At 35.6% G+C, this 15,614-nt stretch overlaps 2 protein-coding genes and 1 pseudogene across 2 annotated transcripts; 2 read left to right on the top strand and 1 right to left on the bottom strand.

Annotated features, from left to right (window-relative positions):
* The first annotated feature begins 72 nt into the window (after positions 1–72).
* LOC140977752 (transcription initiation factor TFIID subunit 12-like) lies at positions 73–6,261 on the top strand (annotated as a pseudogene).
* Positions 6,262–7,891: 1,630 nt separating this feature from the next.
* Positions 7,892–8,194, top strand: LOC140977751 (uncharacterized). Its single transcript, XM_073442489.1, has one exon. It carries the CDS (start codon positions 7,892–7,894, stop codon positions 8,192–8,194), a length of 303 nt encoding a protein of 100 aa, XP_073298590.1.
* Positions 8,195–9,898: 1,704 nt separating this feature from the next.
* Positions 9,899–15,322, bottom strand: LOC140977275 (uncharacterized). The gene is made up of 6 exons (XM_073441960.1): positions 14,914–15,322; positions 13,903–14,061; positions 13,750–13,827; positions 11,280–11,345; positions 11,086–11,151; positions 9,899–11,003 (listed from the first exon to the last, which is right to left on the bottom strand). The coding sequence occupies exons 1-6, from the start codon at positions 15,079–15,081 to the stop codon at positions 10,368–10,370; spliced, it is 1,173 nt and encodes a 390-aa protein (XP_073298061.1). The 5' UTR covers positions 15,082–15,322; the 3' UTR covers positions 9,899–10,367.
* Positions 15,323–15,614: the final 292 nt, after the last annotated feature.

Below are 15,614 nucleotides of genomic sequence, written 5' to 3'. Positions count from 1 at the left end.
AGTGATCAGTGATTAATATATTAGTTACATTCCACTTAAAAATCAATCGTCGTTGCCCATTTCACGAAGTACATGCATTGTACGGTGCATGGAGTAAATATGTGTTTGCATGTTACATACGCATAGAATAAAAATATTATTTATATTTAAAATATATTTTTGTAAATTTTAATTTAATTATAACTTTTGCTTCTAGGTTAGGATAAGGTGATAGTCGAAATCTGAAAAAAAATTAGTGTATAATTCTATATATATATATATATTGTTGAAAAATTATTTAAAAATGTGTTAAATATTTGTGTTGAAAATGTGAATGTTGAATGTTGAAAATTAGGTAAAATTAGGTGTTGAATATTGAAAATTAGTGTGTGATGATGTAGGTAATGATGTATTTTATTTTTGGATTATTTGTAAAAATTTTCTATAAATAGATCTCTCATTTGTGAAGAAAATCACAATTGAGTTGAGAGAAAAATATTATAAAGTGTGTAGTGTGATAATTTTGAGAGTTTGAGATTTTTACTTTTTTACCGTAAATTTTTACTTTTTCACAACACGTTATCAGCACGAAGCTCTAAAAGTCCTCCATATTTTTCCAAGCTCCGAACAGAAGAAAAAGGTAACAAAAGTAATAATATTTATTTTACTGTTATTTATTTATTGTTTATATATGTAATATATAATATAATGTTATTGTTAGAAATAATAAAAATAATTTTTTCAAAAACTTGTTATAAATCCTGGGAGGATGTTAAGACGACATCCCACACTCCCGGTAAGGGATACGACAAGTATAAAAGCCTATAAGGTTTTTNGGTTTTTAACGAGGCAGTATAAAAACACGTAATGTATACAATCATTATGATCATCATCACAAGGGGGAGTGTTGAAAAATTATTTAAAAATGTGTTAAATATTTGTGTTGAAAATGTGAATGTTGAATGTTGAAAATTAGGTAAAATTAGGTGTTGAATATTGAAAATTAGTGTGTGATGATGTAGGTAATGATGTATTTTATTTTTGGATTATTTGTAAAAATTTTCTATAAATAGATCTCTCATTTGTGAAGAAAATCACAATTGAGTTGAGAGAAAAATATTATAAAGTGTGTAGTGTGATAATTTTGAGAGTTTGAGATTTTTACTTTTTTACCGTAAATTTTTACTTTTTCACAACATATATATATATATATATATTCAAGCGCATTCTTATATTATATATATATATATTGTATAGTCTCTTATTTTCATTTTTTAAGGTGCGGTACATATTTTATAAGAGGCAACCAATCGATCGACGACGTGTGCAACAGGCGAAATCTACACGTTGTGGAGGGCGACACATTCTCCGATAGAATCGACGCCTTCTAGTCCACGGTCCCCTGATCAGCCGCCTCCCCCACAAAACCCCCAGCCACCCTACCCCACCGCAGCATTTTCCGCTTCCCTTCCAGTATACACCACCACCACCACCACCACTGTTTCTTCACCAAATCCCTCTAACCCACAATCCACCTCTTCCCAAACAAGGCCAACGTTTCACACCAGACCATGGCAGCAACCCACCTCGCCGTTTGTCCATTTCTCTCTGCCGCCGCCTCCCTTGCTTTCTTCTTCGTCTGCGTCGACCTCTTCTATTACTGCGCCGCACCAATCTTTTTCCTCGCTTACACCCCCTTTTTTCGCCCAACAATCCCAGGTATATCACCCCCTCCTTTTTTTCTCTCATACGCAGTCTAGCCACAACTCACGGCCTATATCTCTATTCGCATTACTTCCTTCTAATGTATTGGTTGTCAGTAACTGACCATGTTGTTCTAACACTTTCAAATGCCGTTAAATTTATTCAGAAAACAATTTGGGCAATCATAGGTTTTTGCGGTTGGATTAAAAGGAATAAAGTAGTAAACAATGATCCATTTTGACATAACATTGGATTTGGCGCGAAGCGTTGGACACCCCATGTATGCTGTGGATTCAAAATAATTACTTTTAATTGAATTGATATGGCTCTGGAATCTGTGGCTGTGAATTTTGTTTTCTTGGTTGTGATCACGTGCTGCAAGAATTTACTCTTTCTGCTTCTTGTGTTTTTGCATGTATGGAGTTTTGGTTTTTTGGTTTTACGTCAATCTCTGGGGTTTAGGTGAGGCAGCCAATGCAGGAGATGCAAGGAATAGGAATGACCGGAGCACTAGGCACAACATCATCAGTGAGGCCGTTCGCTGGGGTTCCTCCCCAGCAGTTTAGACCTTCACATTCGCCTCAAAGGGCACAGATTATACCAAGTAGCCAATCTCCAGCATCACAGGTTGGTTAATTGATAAAATTGTAAAATATTCCATTAAATGCCGAGATTTTCAATTTGATTTTTATAACTTTGGGCGGTGCAATTTTGTCATCAAGTATTTATCCATCATTGAGTTCTGTTGAGGTATCTAATCGCTGAGAAGATCTTTAGAAATCTGTTTCTGTCCATGATTGATGCTTGGAGGAAACTTTTACCTGCTTTCTTTCCTAAACATGTCTTATGTGTAAGTTCTGAAGATATTTAGCGTTTGATGAATTTATTCACACTTGAATACTTGAAAAGCCGTGACAGTATTTCTTAAGTTCCATGACACTTCTCAGTAGAAATATGACGATTTTTTGTGTTCTACCTTTTGCTTTATTAACTATTGCTAGTTATTGATAGGTGGGTGAAATTTTTATTGCGTTGATTGATTGTATTTATCCAAGAGTCGATGTCTTTGAGAGTTAGGCTGTGATTGCATGATGCTTAAAGGTTATCCATATCTATGAAATGACGTGCTTGTTGATTGAGAATTGAGTTAATTTTACCGTAACATTGAGTCGTATTCCGATCCAGAATTTTCAAGGGCATGGTATGCTGAGAGCTTCTTCTTTGGGATCTTCTGCATCACCGTCACCTAGCAGTGTTCAAGGTACACAGATCCAAAATCAGCCATGGTTGTCATCTGGAACCCAAGGAAAACCTCCTCTACCACCCCCCTCCATTCAGCCTCAAGCAGTCCCTCAATCAATTCAGCAAAGACCTCACGTAACTCAGCAACATCATAACATACCTACCACCTCTCATAAACAAACGATTAATTCTGGCCAACAGGTGGCACAACCCTCAGCCCCAGGTCAGCAACAAGAGCATAATGGCTAACAACTTCTATGTTCAAGGATTCAACCACCCTCATCTCATCAACAGCTCACCAAGAGTCCAGGATTGGGAGGCCAAAGACTGCCTCTAGGCATGGCACAGTCTGGTGCACTCCAGACTGCAGTGCTCCTTAAAACAGCCACTTTGGAGACTGAAGAAATTCCTAACAGGTTTGTAAGCAAGCGGAGTATTCAGGAGCTCGTAAACCAGGTGTGTCCACTCTCTTTTCTATGTTTGACTTTGTTTGATTTTCGACTTGACTTACGTGAAGTTTTGTGTCCATTGGCTCTTTCTATGCAAGAATTGGAACCAAATTCGATGAAGATTTTACTGTCTTCTGGCTGAATTTGATAATATTTTTTGTTTTGGATGCTAATTTGTTTGTGGTTTTTGCCACTCTTATTCTTTTACGCTGGTGGAAGAGCGTTATTTTTTTTAAATCCGGTTTGGTGGTTTCCAGCTTGTGATAGCCACCTACCCCTGTGGACTTGTATGCGTAACAGAATCTGTTTGAAATTAAAAACCTAGTTAAGTTTTAGCCAAAACACATCTTTTCAACAAATCGAATAATGAACTAAACAAAACATGAAAGATTGGGACTTTTTCAGACTGCCAGTGGTGGATTAGTTTCTTTTTTTTTGTTCGTGTAGCATCCTCTCGCATTATTCTTCTTTTATGGAAGCTTTTGTAATAAAATTAGTTTATTATGTTCTTGTACATTGTATTAAATTTGAAGTGTTTGTTTGATTAAAATTTGACTCATGTGTCACCTGCACTTTTACAGATTGATTCGCAGAAAAGTTGGATCACAAAGTTGAAGACATTTTGGCGGATCTTGCAGAGGATTTTGTCGAATCAGTAAGTGAGATATTTCAAAATTTTAAATCTTATCTTGGACACGCATTAAGGGCATTCTGTTTATTTTTAAATTTTATTTTTCTGGTGTATTATGGACTTTTTCATATGTTTAGTTTGAAATTTAAAATATGAAAATAATCTCACATTTCAAATGTAGTGCTTCAGTTTCTTGAAAACTTAAACTATCCTATTCTGATAGATAACTGTTCTATTTTCTGAATGACTTTCTTGCATGCTCTACATGTTTTGTGTACCTTCCATATGTTTGTTATTGTTTGCTTTTCTTCATTATTCTCCCACACATTGGTATGCTCTTTAACTTTCCCATCAATTTTGCTGTACCAGATTACAATATTTGGTTGTTCTTTGGCCAAACATCGAAAATCCCCCACGCTAGAGGCGAAGGACATACTACTATATCTTGGTTAGTTTCTGTGTTACTTCTGTATTCAATTTTAATGAAAATATGTATTATAAAACTTGTGCCCAATTTTTTTTCCAGAAAGTAACTGGAATATGACTATTCCTGGATATGGTGGAGATGAGATCAGGGCTTACCAGAAACGGGTAAATTTTTCGTTGCTTATTATTTAGCAAGAGTGGCATTTATAAAATTGAAATCTTTGAAGGCTCTTCTATTTCTACATATTAGTGTGTCCCACATCCAAATATGTTACTTCTTCTGATCCGTTTCATATGGTTTTTCAGTTTATCAGTGATGTTCACAGGGAGCGGCTTGCAACAGAGTATTTATTTCTTATTTGTTTTCCCCTTCTTTCTCTGAAGTTAACATTTTCACTATGCAATGAATGCCAGCATATGTTACATGGATATGAGTACGGGTATTGTATCGAATTGATATGAACACGGCGATGTGACAAATTTTGAAAATACAAGACATGATACAGTTGTGATACAATAAATATATATATATATATTACCCCGCCGTGTACATGACTTATCTTAGTCGTGTCCAAGACGTATGCTACTTGTCTAAACTACAAAAAGTCACAACACAGATTTGCCGTATCCGACACATATATCTGCTTGTCATACGAGGAAAAAAATTATTAGGAGTATCCGTGCTACATAGGGGCCAGCTTGTTTTGATTGATTGAGGATAATTGGATACTTGTGTATTTTCTTGTCACTTGTAAATCATGTGGATTATAAGTTCAATGCTATTTGTGCCTTTACATGAAGTTCTTCGATATTCTTCCTTCTCTGGGCAGATAAAAAAGTCAATCGTGGCCCCAGCTGCGCAAAGTGGTGGGAAAAGTCATATGGCAAAGGCACCTTCCAAAATCATTGATTCTCCTCCTAAACCCAAAATGCGAGAAACTGCATGAGCGTCGGTCACATGACGCTGGAAATGTTACTTTGCTGGTATTTGATAATTGATACTCTTTTTTGCATTCTAAGTATATCCCTAGAATGATTGTGTTGAAAATAACGAAATAGGATGCAACATCTTTTATGTATTACTTCCAAAAATCTGGTTTACTAGTTTCTTTGCTTTTGCTATATATTAGATGAGTGAAGTGTTGAAAATGGAAATTCATTTATTCAACCGGTTGCCTTCTCAATATCATTACATCTTCTTTTGTAGAAGTTGGCCACGAACTCGTCTATGGACAAGTTCTTGGCACCATAAGTAAGAGTGGATCGTGTTGTCACTGGGACAATTACAGAGTGCTTACATTTTAACGTTCACATTATTTTGCAGCTTATCGATTTTTCTTCTTTGATGCAGGTCAAATATCGGAAGTAATTGAGGGCATGAGCTTTGAGCGACTTCTTCTCATTCACGACGTCTAACAAACAGCAGTGGCGGACTTGGGGATAGGCAGGGTTGCCCCTTCTTCCTCTTAAGTTTAAAGTAATATTGAGATGTGAATAGGATTTAGTATCACTTTTTTTTTTTCCAAATTTTAGATCCCACCCCCTCCTTATTTTTTAATGGAATCTGCAGCCTTACCCTTAGGTTCGTACTGGATGAACCCTCAAGTTGAATGAAATAGCTTGTAAACCATGCAGTAAACCACACTAGGTAAGTTTTGTGTGACTGATTCGTCCAAAAAAATATTGATATGGAATATCAATTGGTCATAAATATACATATTCCAAGAACTTAAATACTTAATCATCGTCCTGTGACAGGCTCACTGATAGACTATTGGAACTTTCTGCACTTTATTGGCAAATACCAAGTTGATATTTGGTGAAATGTAAGGGATGTTACATCAGTTTGAAAATTAAAGAACTTGTTTAACCACCAAAGTTGATTGAATGAATATACAGTACATTAGCTTCCAGTCTGCTACTAAATCAATTATACAGTAAAAGTACAATCCATCAATGTCTCATTTTCTTGGCTTTCATTAATGTCTTCATCCACTACTAATTGTGCTGGTCGACTAAATATCAATATATTTGACCTATTTGGTAGTTAATCATCACCCTAAGACAACAGCTTTGACGGTTAATCATCAACCTAAGTCACCAGCTTTGACGGCTGATTCTTGTCAATTCATATATAAAATGACGCAAAGTAACCATCCATAAATGACACAAAAAATTGGTCAAATTTAAAATGCAATTTTTTATTACTTAACCTGTGTTTTTAAGAGTTACATACGTACACACCATCCAGATGGAAGGGCTTAGAAATCTTTTTTTTTTTTTACAAATAATTTCATGGTTGAGAATTTAAAATTCCTAAGCAAATTTTAGAAAAAAATCTTAATTGTAGACATTTCATTTGCAATATATTAATTTGAAAATTACCAAAATAAATTATATTAAAGATTCAAAATTTGACAAAGCAATTTTATTGGTGGAATAAGTCAAGGATTAGGACCAAATAGCTCAATAAAAGTCAATTTTCAAGATTTTTGTCGCATTAGTTCCATTTAAGAAAGCAGTTAAACCAACTCTTTTGAATCTTCTAGCCATCTTAAAGCAATCAAATTAGATATGCTCTATTTACCGAATTGTGTTAAAATTGAGATTTGGACTTAAATCAACTTTAAAAGTTAGCTCAATCGTGGAAGATTATCCATATTCATATATATAATTCTCAAATATTTAATCTGACCAATCGCCAAGAAATTAACACGTGGAGCGTGAAGTTTACAAGACCTTAGCGAGTGGCTCATAGGACACTTCAACACATAACATTGGTCAGATTGTGACTTGAATACAACTCAACCTCGAAAACTAGCTCAAAAAGATGAGGATTGCTTAAATAGATATAATTTTCAAAGATTTAATTCAATCAATATGAGATATCTAAATATAATGAATCATAATATATTATAAAAACAAATTGCGTAAGCCATATGCACAAGTGATCTCTCTTTTTTTTTTTTTTGGAATGAGAATTAACTGATAAATTATTCATCTTCTGAAGCATAAAATGAAGTTATCATGAATCTCAAACTACTAAAAAAAATTATTTTTTGGTTTTATGTATTCGGTATTAGTTTAATCGAAATATAGAAGCGGGATATCTTCAAACAGTACATGTTTTTACCTACTTTTTCATAATTGATAATAATTTAATCACTCGAGAAGCTACATTGACTTAAATTCCGTGAGATTTATGCACTTTTGGATTTCTTCAGAAAAAGAAATGGAATCAATTTTTTGACATTTATTTCTTCAAAATCTGTTGAGATCAGTTACCTACCACACTTGAAAAGAAGCAGTTGAACGTAAACCAAAGCCATTTCTTCTTCCCCTCCATCACCCAAAGTCAAAACTAATTCACTGAACTGCTCCAACAACCTCCATATATAAATAGATACACACAAGCCTCGAACAAATCGAAGCTGTGTATTGTAATTTGTAAGTACTACTCATGAAGTACTCGACGGCAATAGCGGAAACAATTTCGTGGTACGCTTCGCTGCTGCTAGCGTTAATGCTTGTGTTGAGTTGCTGCGAGCCGAGTGAGGGCGGAGAATTCCAGCGGAACGCCGACCCAGTGTCGTCTGAGAGGCCGTGCGATGAGATCTACATCGTGAGAGAAGGAGAGACGCTGCATAGCATCAGCGAGAAGTGCGACGACCCATACATTGTTGAGGAGAATCCCCACATCCATGACCCGGATGATGTATTTCCGGGTCTGGTTATCAAGATTACCCCATCAAAATTTAGATAGAGGTAGGCCAGGTTTCTTATTCTCTTTTGCATGGGTATCGGTTTTTGAAAGAATTTGGGACAAGTCGCGCGACGCGATCGACACACGAAAGTTTTATATTCTCCTTTAATTTCCTATGGATGTACTGAATATTAATTTGTGTTATATCATCAAAATGATATATATTTCAATTGTCGATAATATTTCAGATAAATGTTAATTGCAATTTTAATCATGTAATTGTTGGTTCGTTTTGGGTTTTAGTCTTGAAATTTGTCCAACTTTGGTTTATACATAAGTAACTTGAGTTTTTTTTTAGTCTTTTTTGTTCAAAACCAACAAATTCATCAAATATTACATATTTGACATCGATAATATTTTACGTGACTCATGTGACAAGAACAAAACTTATATTATAAAAATTAAAATATACATAAACAAAAATAAATGGAATTGACACTTTTTTCTTTCAATTTTGAAATATTGAGAGTCGTTTTGATCTATTTTTTATTTTTATCGGATTAATTTTAATTTGAATGATATGAGTTTAATTATCATCATATATGCCACTTAAAAAACAATAAATACCAAAAAAATCATATTCGATGGATTAAGTACTTTCGAGCATAAAAAAAAAACCAAAGCTAAAAAAAATAAGTACTTTCGAGCATTAAAAAAACTAAAGCTAAAAAAAATTCAAATAACTGTATGAACATTAAACTTTGACAAGTTAAAAGATTAAAACCCAAAATAAACCGACTTACAGAACTAAAATTGTAATATTCTCATCTCCAACTTATAAGATATTTCAAATTTTATCTTAATAAAAATGATATTCTTGTTATCTTTTTTAATCAAATATACGTTTTTTTTAAAACTTGTCCTTTCATCATGCAACAAATATATTTTGGGAACTCATGGAGAAAACCCTACTACGTCACATTTCCCTGGTGTATCAAAGCATTCTGAACGTGATAAAATGAAATGAGAAGATACTCTAGGCTTCCGCCGGCAACCGAAAACTCCGCGGCAATGTTCATGCTCCTTCACAGTTGTTATGCATCAGTTAGTCGTCAATCCTAATCGAGAATCAAGCTTACCTATATGACATGATGATACAGCAACGTATTTGGATTCTGGTCTGAGAATTTCCCTCGTGTGTTGGTGTGTGTTGGTTGTTGGTTTTGAGTCTATCGATGCATGCGTGAGAACATGCAGCGGATGTGTGTATCATGATAAATGCATGAGATTTTATGCGGTCCCATTTTTCTGGGATTCGTCGCATCCGACGCTGAAGGATGGATCACCTTGAAACATAATCAAGTAACAATTTTTCATTTTTACACTTTGAGAGATACGAACGTCAAATAAATTAAATACAGAAAGACGAATGCAAAATAGATTTGCGACTCGGCCACAGCTGATTATCATCTAATTACACTGCAATGTTTCCAAAGCCTGTGTCACATGCTTGGAAGTATATAACACCACCACACTTGATTCCTCGTAAAGTACGCATGGGCTACCATGTTAAGTTTCATATCGTTTATATGCTCGCCAAATATTCCAGAACATGTAAGTTTTCATCGAGTATCGCAAATATCGCAAGGCACATGACGAATATCAAATATGACATATCGCCTATACGAGGAATGTTGTTGTTTCAACATCACACAATCAACATGATAAAAAAAATTGCTTCAAAAATAATTAACACCAAGATTTCAAAGAGGAGTGAACCTCCAATGATCTACAAAATTAAGCATCCTTGAAATTATTTCAGGCTATGTACAAGTAAGGTACGAGTTACTAAATTGCCACACATACAGAAAATGTTGAATTATACCACTCTATTTCTTAAAATATACACACAACAGTACAAGTTTTAAGACAAAAAACACACTTAGGAAACAGCAAGCTTCCTAGACTCTATTCTGAGTCAATCGCACAAATCCACACGGCATGGCCTATAATGGCAGGCGAGCGCACCTCAAGAATCCATTTGAATTCTCAAAATGCATTGGCCTCGAATTCAAAAGTACCCTTCAAAATTGGAACGATAACTCTCTATACCGACTCTAGTCCCCGTATTTTTCAACCCTTATCTTGATCATCTTCAATGTTTACCAAACCAACTTCCGTGGAAAAAATATCAAGGTATACAGAAATATCATGGTTTTCTCTTCAATAGATATCATTGCGTGCGTGAATTATTGCCACGGCGATGCTTTAATTTCATCAATTCCTTCCTCTTTATCCTCGCCTCACCTGCTGCTGTGGCTTTCTTTAATTTTCTTGAAGGGGACATCAATGGTTGCTCTCGATTCTTCTCCAAGAAACCATGCCTAAAATAATCCACCCTCACGTTTCGGTTTGATGACAACTGGTGGTTATCTTCTTGGATATGAGCAACAGAAGATGAACAAGTGCCACACTGGTGAATATGTGAAGCCTCGATATTTTTTTGTTTAACCTTGGGATGAGATTCAGGGGTACCAACTTGAGTAAGAAAAGGAAGCAACCAAGGTACAGGTAACAAGAATAAGGGTGTTCCTGGTTTATTGTTAATCCCTCCTGTGCCATTTTGTCCTTGATCTGAACAGGGTTTCTCCCAAGTAGGCATCGTGCCATCAGGATTAGATATGAATTGCGAACTGAAAGAATTAGAAGATGGGACGACAGGGGGCCAGAAGAAGGGAACAAAAGAGGGGTGGTTATACAAGATTAATGGAGGGGTGGTGACAGAAGCTGCAGTAGATATCTCTGCACGAGATGAATTAGATTGATCTTCTCGCCTTTCTCCTGCTTCGGCCATCTTTCTTTTAACCATCTGCAAAAGCATAAGCATGGTGATGTACAATAACAAATTTCAAGAATCGAGAAGGCAATGCATTCATTGTCCCACGATTTACCTCTGCTTTCAGAAATTCGTTTTTGCCTTTCAAATAATTATATTTCTTCATTACCAGCTCTTTTTCCTGCTCACAAGAATTATCATTGGCGACAAACTGTATTCAAGTATACTCTTCAATGCGAACAATGATGAAAATATAGTCATGTATGTTCAATAGGACTTGATAAAGATTAAGAAAAGAAATGGGTGCACCTTCTTCAAATATAGATTCTCTTCCAACAGATTAGCTGTTTTCCCCCTTAACTCCAGGTACATGGTCTGGAAGCAAAATAAAATTATAGTGTTTAATAGCTAAAAAATTTAATGGTCAAACCATAGAAAAGAGGCGTAATATTATAAGGCAAAAGCAAAGGTATGGTTAGGGATGTAAATGAACCAAACCGTTTGCAAGCTATTCGGAGCTCGGTTCGATAAAAAGCTCGTTTGAGTCTGTTTGTTAATCATATCAAACCAAGCTCAAGCTCGATTTCGAGCTCGAAAAATTCATCAAACCAAGCTCAAGCTCAAGGATATATGGCTCGTGAGCTCACAAACATGTTCGCGAGCTCGGCTTGTTTAGATGGCTCGTAAGCTCAAACTCAAGCTCGAGCTCGACTCGTTTAGGTGGCTCGTAAGCTCGAACTTGGCTCATTTGTTGAGTTGACAAATAAAAATATTAGTACTAATGTCAATTAAAGGAATTGAAGTATTAAATGAGTAAAATTATTGCAATGTTATTTATATGGTGATATCAGTGTATGAAGAATATTTGTTATCTGGATGCTATATATATTATTTTGGGATGTTCAATAATATACTGAGTTTATGTTTTTTTTAGTCGTTATTTTTGCCGTCTTGGTTATTTATGAATAAATTTACATTTTTATGTCTGATTTAAAATTAATCATAGATATATTTAATTTTTAACAAGCTCGAATCAAGCTCAAACTCGAGCTCAATTCTATGTTTTACGAGCTCAAACACGAGCCGAGCTCAAGCCAGACTTGTTAAACATGGTAAACGAGCTATTAATGAATCAAGCTCGAGCTCGGCTTGATTAACATAATAAACGAGTTTTAACAAACCGAGCTCGAGCTTAGTAATTTCAAGACAAACCGAGCTCGAGCCTGATAATAGAATTTCGAAGCGAGCTCGAACTCCTCAAACAATCTTAAACGAGCCAAGCTCAAACCTGATGATGTTTGGTTTGGTTTGGATCGTTTACACCCCTAGGTATAGCATCATAAATGGCCATTTCCTGCCTTTTGAATGAACATGATGCAAACTTAAAAAATATCAACCCACCTCATAACGATTTATTGACACAAATGTGTCCACAACAAGTCATAAAAGGGTAAAAATGATGAACGAGCAAGGTTAGTAACATTCCCGTTTTCTAAAAAAACAAAGATCTGCAGCGTCAACAAATCAATGTCATTGCCCGAAAGGCCAACTGTTTTCTATGGTTCACGTTTTCTAATATCTAGGATCCATGATCCATGCTGGCAATATTATCACAATTCCAGACCAGAATAAGTACTTGACAGGCAAATTTGGAGATCATTTGGAAACCAAGAAGTTAAACAATTGAGTAACGGGTCTCAAGTGTATAAAAGCTCACCCTTTTTCACCTACTTAGTCAATGTTGGACGTTACCTCAAATATGAACCGATCAAGCTGAAGAAAACAAAAAAATCCAAAACTCTCCAAATTAATTCGGCAAACATTCTTCCCTATGGAAAGAGTAAGAATGTAGATGGGAGACCAATTCTATCCTTCAAGATAAAACTCATTATTGAAATCTTGCTAGTGTAAATAAATCCTGGATGGTGTCGACCAATTCCCATTCAAGTCTTGTTTGGATTAGAATTCCAGGATTATGCATATGATATTTCAAGGAGCATATCTTGCTTCGTCTTGGGAGCTAGCTAGATCGTGCGATAAAAACAGATTCAAAATCTGCTGGACCCTCTAGAGAAAAATAGGTCAGGCTTTGTCTTAAACTAGACCTTATAAAGCCGCTTGTCTCACATGCATGGGTTAATTGTCATTTGCAAGTGGTTGAGAGGCAATGAAATTGTTTGTTTTGAATGCGGAGAATACGGGCATCAAGCATAGATCTGTCCCAATAAAGAAGCTAGTTCATTTTCAAAATTAACAGCGTTGGCTCAAGCGACGTAGATCTGTCCCAAGAAAGAACCTAGTTCGTTTTCAAAATTCACAGCATTGGCTCGAGTACTTACTACTTACACAATGCATCTCTCTTACACAAAATAATGTTCCAATCCCCTATTTCGTGTATTTAAGGTGACTTTTGATATTGAGAAAACATGTGTCAATCTGAAGTTGGACGGGAAATTTGAAGTTGATTCCTTTATGCCTCAGTTGCTGTTTTCTACACCTCTTTCCTTCACAAAAGCCCATCTGAAGGCTCAAATTAGAAGTACATTCACCTGTCTATATCTCCAAATGCATGAACCTCCTTTTCCTTTTTACAATGACATTCAAATTGAATTTATGATGCTTATCGTAGCAACAAACATAAAATGTAAAAGCAGTTCTTTATCGAACCAGAAGCCAGGTAGAGAGGTGAAGGAAAATATGATAATGCGTATTTAACATTTTTACGAATCTCAATGTACATTATTAAAAGTGGGATCTTTCAAACAGATATGAAACTTACTTTTCTGCGTCTAATTGTTCGTCTAGCAGACTCTCTATTTGCTAGAATACGGCTAAGCCTTCGTGCTTCCTTCTCAGCCTAAATAGTAGATAATAAATTGACAAAAAAAACATCACCACCAGGTCATTGAAGAAGTGATCCAAGTTTACGTACCTCTGTCAAATTTTGCTTTAGAGTTCTGAAAATTTTTGACCGACCACTTGTACTACATGTTTGACCGACTGCAGCCTCAGCATTTTTTGTATTGTTCATGGAAGCAGCAACTGTGGCAGCTTCATCACCAGAAAACTGTTCGTCGTCCATTCCTTGGTCCTGATACACGGACAAGGTTATTGGTATAAACCGCATTGTAGGCTGAATGCTGGACACAATTTTTCATCTTTACAGATATATGTTAGAATTCAGAAATACATAGGTCTAAGACTATACTATTGAGTAAATGTGTTGTGACAATTTGGGGAATTTAAGATTCCAATCTGCGCAAAAGTTGGAATCCATAGCTCCAGTCATATTCCATTTCTGGTATCACATGCATAAAATTTTATCACATCAGCTTTTCCCAGAAAGTAAGGTTCTTACTTTATAATACCAGAAAAATATTGTCCTCAAGCTCATTAGAAGGAAAAAAGAACCGTGTTAAATATGGCAAGAGGATAACTTGTCGTTACAACTCCAACCCCACCAAAAAAAGGAGGGACTGGAAAGAATATGAAGAAAATAAACTGAAAAACAATCTAAATTAATCTTATCTTGCTAACAAAATATTCGACCCATTCCATCTAGGTCAAAGCGAAATGCCACTTACCTTCAGTATGGGCAAAAAAAAAATACCACAAACATGATATTTTACTCACAATTCATCGATTTAAAAGTGCACCACATACAATTTCCAAACCTAACCCTGTTGTCAAGATCCTTTCTTGGATTGTATAAATCTGTACAATCCACAACAAAACCCAACCCAGCACTCCGAAGAAAGAAAAGTATCTTTGAGCAAGAATGAAAATTCCAATTATGATCGACGACAAAAGAAAGGTAGAAATTCAAAGCAGAACTGAATGCTGATCTATAAACAGAAGAACCCTCTTGAAAACCAGAAGTACTTCCCCGACCAAGAACGAAATACCAGGCAAACTAACACGAAATCGGATATACTTAAGAAACCTGAGATTCGGCCAAGATTTGATGACTGGGCCACCGTTCCCCCTCGCGGCGGAAGGAGGAGTAGCGGGACAGCCCTGCCAGAGCCTCGGCCGCTTCCAGCTCAAACGTCAACATCCGGTCGTCCTCCAGCTCCCCACACGCCTCTTTCCCCTTTTCCACAAATTCCATTACCCAAAGGAAAATCTCCTTGCCTCGCTCGTTTCCCAGAATCTAAACCACAGAACACAAAGCAGCTGACACTAAGTCTTTGATATGGCCTTGCAAGGAACAAAAAGTAAAAGAATAGGAAACAAGGGACCCACAGACCGGTGGTTTATGGACACGTGTTACGCCAATTCACAAGTCTCCGATTCCAGCGTTTGGATCCGCCACGTGTCTGCGTAACCCAAATAAGGATGTGACGTGCAAGCGAGTGAGATTGGACGAGAGTTGCAGATAAATTTGGCAGCATCCCAGAGCAGAGCCTTTGTAGTAATCATTATTATTTTATTTTTAAGATAGTATTAATATTTTATTAAATTGTTATTTTATCTAATTAATTAATTTAATATAATTAGTATATTTAAATTTAAAATATTAATACATTTTTACCTAGATTTGGTATACTTGTTATTAATAAAAAAAATTAGAAAAAAAATTTATACAACTGTTTAACCATCACAAAATTATAAATAACAAACTTCGTAAATAAAAAATCTAAT

This window comes from Primulina huaijiensis, chromosome 5 (genome assembly GCF_012295235.1).
Source record: "Primulina huaijiensis isolate GDHJ02 chromosome 5, ASM1229523v2, whole genome shotgun sequence".
NCBI lineage: Eukaryota > Viridiplantae > Streptophyta > Magnoliopsida > Lamiales > Gesneriaceae > Primulina > Primulina huaijiensis.
Note: the sequence above shows the minus strand (reverse complement) of the source record. Positions and strands in the feature narration are given on the sequence as shown.

Excerpts from the sequence above, each read along its gene's own strand:
- LOC140977751 (XM_073442489.1), top strand. The coding sequence starts at position 7,892 with ATGAAGTACTCGACGGCAATAGCGGAAACAATTTCGTGGTACGCTTCG.
- LOC140977275 (XM_073441960.1), bottom strand. The coding sequence starts at position 15,081 with ATGGAATTTGTGGAAAAGGGGAAAGAGGCGTGTGGGGAGCTGGAGGAC. Across the intron at positions 11,346-13,749 it reads GAACAATTAGACGCAGAAAA|ACCATGTACCTGGAGTTAAG; the intron begins GTAAGTTTCATA and ends TTTTGCTTCCAG. Across the intron at positions 11,152-11,279 it reads AGAATCTATATTTGAAGAAG|GAAAAAGAGCTGGTAATGAA; the intron begins GTGCACCCATTT and ends TCTTGTGAGCAG.